General features: G+C 46.1%; 1 protein-coding gene across 1 annotated transcript in view; it reads right to left on the bottom strand.

Annotated features, from left to right (window-relative positions):
• Positions 1 to 834: 834 nt before the first annotated feature.
• Positions 835 to 3,063, bottom strand: part of LOC104540233 (chromosome unknown open reading frame, human C9orf78) — a gene marked incomplete at its 5' end in the record, with an annotated part of 3,916 nt that continues 1,687 nt past the window's right edge. The window contains 4 exon segments of the mRNA XM_010183983.1: positions 835 to 1,143; positions 1,577 to 1,675; positions 2,440 to 2,576; positions 3,056 to 3,063. The exon segment at positions 3,056 to 3,063 is cut by the window's right edge and continues 30 nt beyond it. Coding sequence (XP_010182285.1) covers positions 1,052 to 1,143; positions 1,577 to 1,675; positions 2,440 to 2,576; positions 3,056 to 3,063 — 336 coding nt within the window.

Below are 3,063 nucleotides of genomic sequence, written 5' to 3'. Positions count from 1 at the left end.
ATGTTGGGTGGCCGCCAGTCGCTGTCGTTAGCTCGATGGCGGCCTCGCGTGGTGTCATTAAATCTCAGACGAGCAGGGGCCGGAGGCACGGGCTCCAGACAAACTCCCGAATTTACCCGGCCCCGAGGATTTTCCCCTTTTCTGAAAAAAAATACAAAATCAGCGGCCATCTCCTACCCTTCCCTGGAGTTTTCACCACGGGACGCTCTGGCCACCATGACCACCAGCACCCAGAAATCATCGGCGGTTTTTTTTGGCGGGTATGCCACAAAGAAAAATGTCGTTTACAATCACTTAAAAACATTTTTAATAAAGTTCGAAATCTTGCCTTCACATTCCCGCACTTCACAGCTCCTGGGAAGACGTGGCCATGACCGCAGGGTCAATGGTCTCTTCACCAGCTGCCTCTCTGACCCTGCCCTCACAGCTGAACAGGAGATTTTCCTCAAATTCAACAATTTTTCAATTTTTCTTCTTTGCAGCCACAACAAAATGCAGTGAACCACTACAGAGAGAAGTCTACAGGAGGAAAACAAGACACAAAACAACACAGCACACAATATAAAATCGCTGGGGCTGTGTCTCTGCTGTAGGATCTCAGCCTTACACACTGCACAGCAAAGGCCCTCGAGAACAAACAAGAAGTCTCTTACAAAGTTACAGTCAAGCAAATAGGATTTAAATCTTCCCTTTCTATTTACACGGCAAACAGCACTGCTGCTTTTAAAGGACCTATTTTTATTTTTCAATATTTTTCGAGAGGCTGAAATAATCTGTAAAAGCAAGCTTGTTTTCTCCCTAAAAAAAATGCCAACCATGAAAACTCATGTTCTTATAAAATATTTATAACTGAAAATAAGTCATATACAAGATTTTACCGACCAGAGTTCACAATCACCTGCAGACTTATTCACAAGATCACAAGAAAAGCTTTGTAGGTAACACCAGCACGTGAAGGTAGCGACCCTCCCCGACTCCATTCCAGGTCATTGACACGAAATCCTTAATTAGTGGAAATAAGAGCTACCACAAAGACTTCAGTCCACGTCCATCAGTATCGCCTATTCATCTTCTTGAATTTCTCATAGTGGTAATCATCTGTGGCTTTTTCATTGAGTGGACGTTTGCGATTTGGCGGAGACCCTTCAGAAGAAACAGAAGGAAGTAGTATTTCCCCGTCCCTTCACAGGAGACATTTCCTTTACTCCACCACTTCCCTCATGCAGCCCCTTGCTACATGGAGGTTACTGCTTTAGCTGTCAGTGCTCCCCAGCCTTGCATCCTTCGCTATTCCAGCTTTCACCAAACCCTTGTCAGCAGCTTTGGCAACACATTTCAGCTGTGACCTGCGCTGCTCCACCCTTGGGCACCTCTAAAGACATCATCCATGCAGAGGCCTTCATGCGTGACCTAGTAGGGGTACATTAAGTGCAACAGCCTCTCAGACTTTGATTGCTTCATTTCTCCACTAGCTCAGGGCACCCAGAAAAGAGGTAAGACATGGATCATCTCTCTGTGCAAGACCCCTGAAGAGTTTCAGCGTCTCTCCTTACAACATTTCAGATTAGTAACTTACGCTCAGGTTCTGGCCTCTCTGTATCCCCCACTCTCAGTGGACGGGGCTTTGGCTCTTCTTTGTTCCTTCGCACCGGTGCGTTTAGCTCCTCATGATAAACTGAAAGAAGGAAAACATCAGACGAGGAATATTATTTGGAGCAGCGTTATTCAGATGGACATGTTTCTATGGCATTTGTTGCAAATGATCAGCAGAAATAACAGAACCTCAGAACAAGCATTCTTATAATTGGTTTCCATGGTTGATCAATACAGGCAAGATGGGATACAGCACATTTCAGTAGCAGTATTTAATCAGAAATGGCCCAAAGACTCTTCATTTCCTTCAGAACACACAGATCTGACTCCAAATCACCCCTGTAAGCACGGGCAGACACAGCAGAAGGCTGCCTTTCCTCCAGATGGCTGCGGTACGAGAGGCTCTCCCGGAAATTAAATCCCATCTCCTGTCTAATATGGGCTGTGTTTTCTTGACCACCTGTCTGCTTTGGCAGCCTACAAAGTGGATTCTCGCAATTAAAAACCATCATTTATAATCGCCGATGAGGCAGGCAGTTCCAGCACAGGCTCAAGACACAACTTAAAGAAAAAGCCTTGACATTTATCAGGCAGTGTCAGCTGGGAGTTCAAGAGCAGAAAGTTAAGCCATGAGTAATGCGTCCCTCTCCTTGCTGACGGATGGAAAAAAAAAAAAGAGACCAAGCCAGGTGGAGCCTATACGAGCATCCCAGAAAAAGGAATCAGACAGCAGCTGCTTGTGCTGATACAGGAACTAATTTCTCCTGCATCAGACTCTGCCCCAAATGACTGCTTTTCTGCAGCAGAGGAGAGGGTCACACCTGGGTCAGGAGAACTAAGACTTACATCTGTTGTGCTGGACGTAGTTAACGGCCATGTATGTGGGAACAAACGAAGTTTCGCTGTCTTTCTTTTTGTTCTGCTGCTCTGCCAGCAGCTTGGCCTTGGCCTCTTCAGTTGAGATGATGTTTTTTATTTTTGCGCTAGAAGTAAAACAAAGAAAAAATACTCATTCATATCGAGAAGGGTAGTAGGCATAGATGTACTAAGTGAATGGATTTTGGGGATAGTAGCAGCACTGCTACCGTACTGGGTGTGTTTTTGGAGAGAGGAGGCAGTGCTATAGAAACAGATGCTTTGGTTCAAAGGCAAAAGGGAAGCTCTCATCTTTAGTGCATCCTCTTTCAGTGCAGGGCAAAACTGATCCTCCAGAAAAACGCTGGATTCAAGTCACAGAAATTAAGAACCTTTTCCCCAGAGTCACACGATGGAGCTGCACTGGAGCCCTGTCACTGTGTAGAAGGTGCTGTGCTACAACAGATACCACGCTAACCCAGAACAAGGCTCAGTCCTGCCAGAGCCAAACTGGGGCTGTACAACCCAGCCCTACCACTGCTCTGCCAATCAGCAGCTGCTCCTCCTGGCAATCCAGGCCATAACCAACCCATCTGTGAACACGTACTCAATTCC

The sequence above is a fragment of the Mesitornis unicolor genome, unplaced genomic scaffold (genome assembly GCF_000695765.1).
Source record: "Mesitornis unicolor isolate BGI_N332 unplaced genomic scaffold, ASM69576v1 scaffold46824, whole genome shotgun sequence".
NCBI classification, from domain to species: domain Eukaryota; kingdom Metazoa; phylum Chordata; class Aves; order Mesitornithiformes; family Mesitornithidae; genus Mesitornis; species Mesitornis unicolor.
The sequence above is the reverse complement of the archived record's forward strand: the minus strand, read 5'-3'. Positions and strand labels throughout refer to the sequence as shown.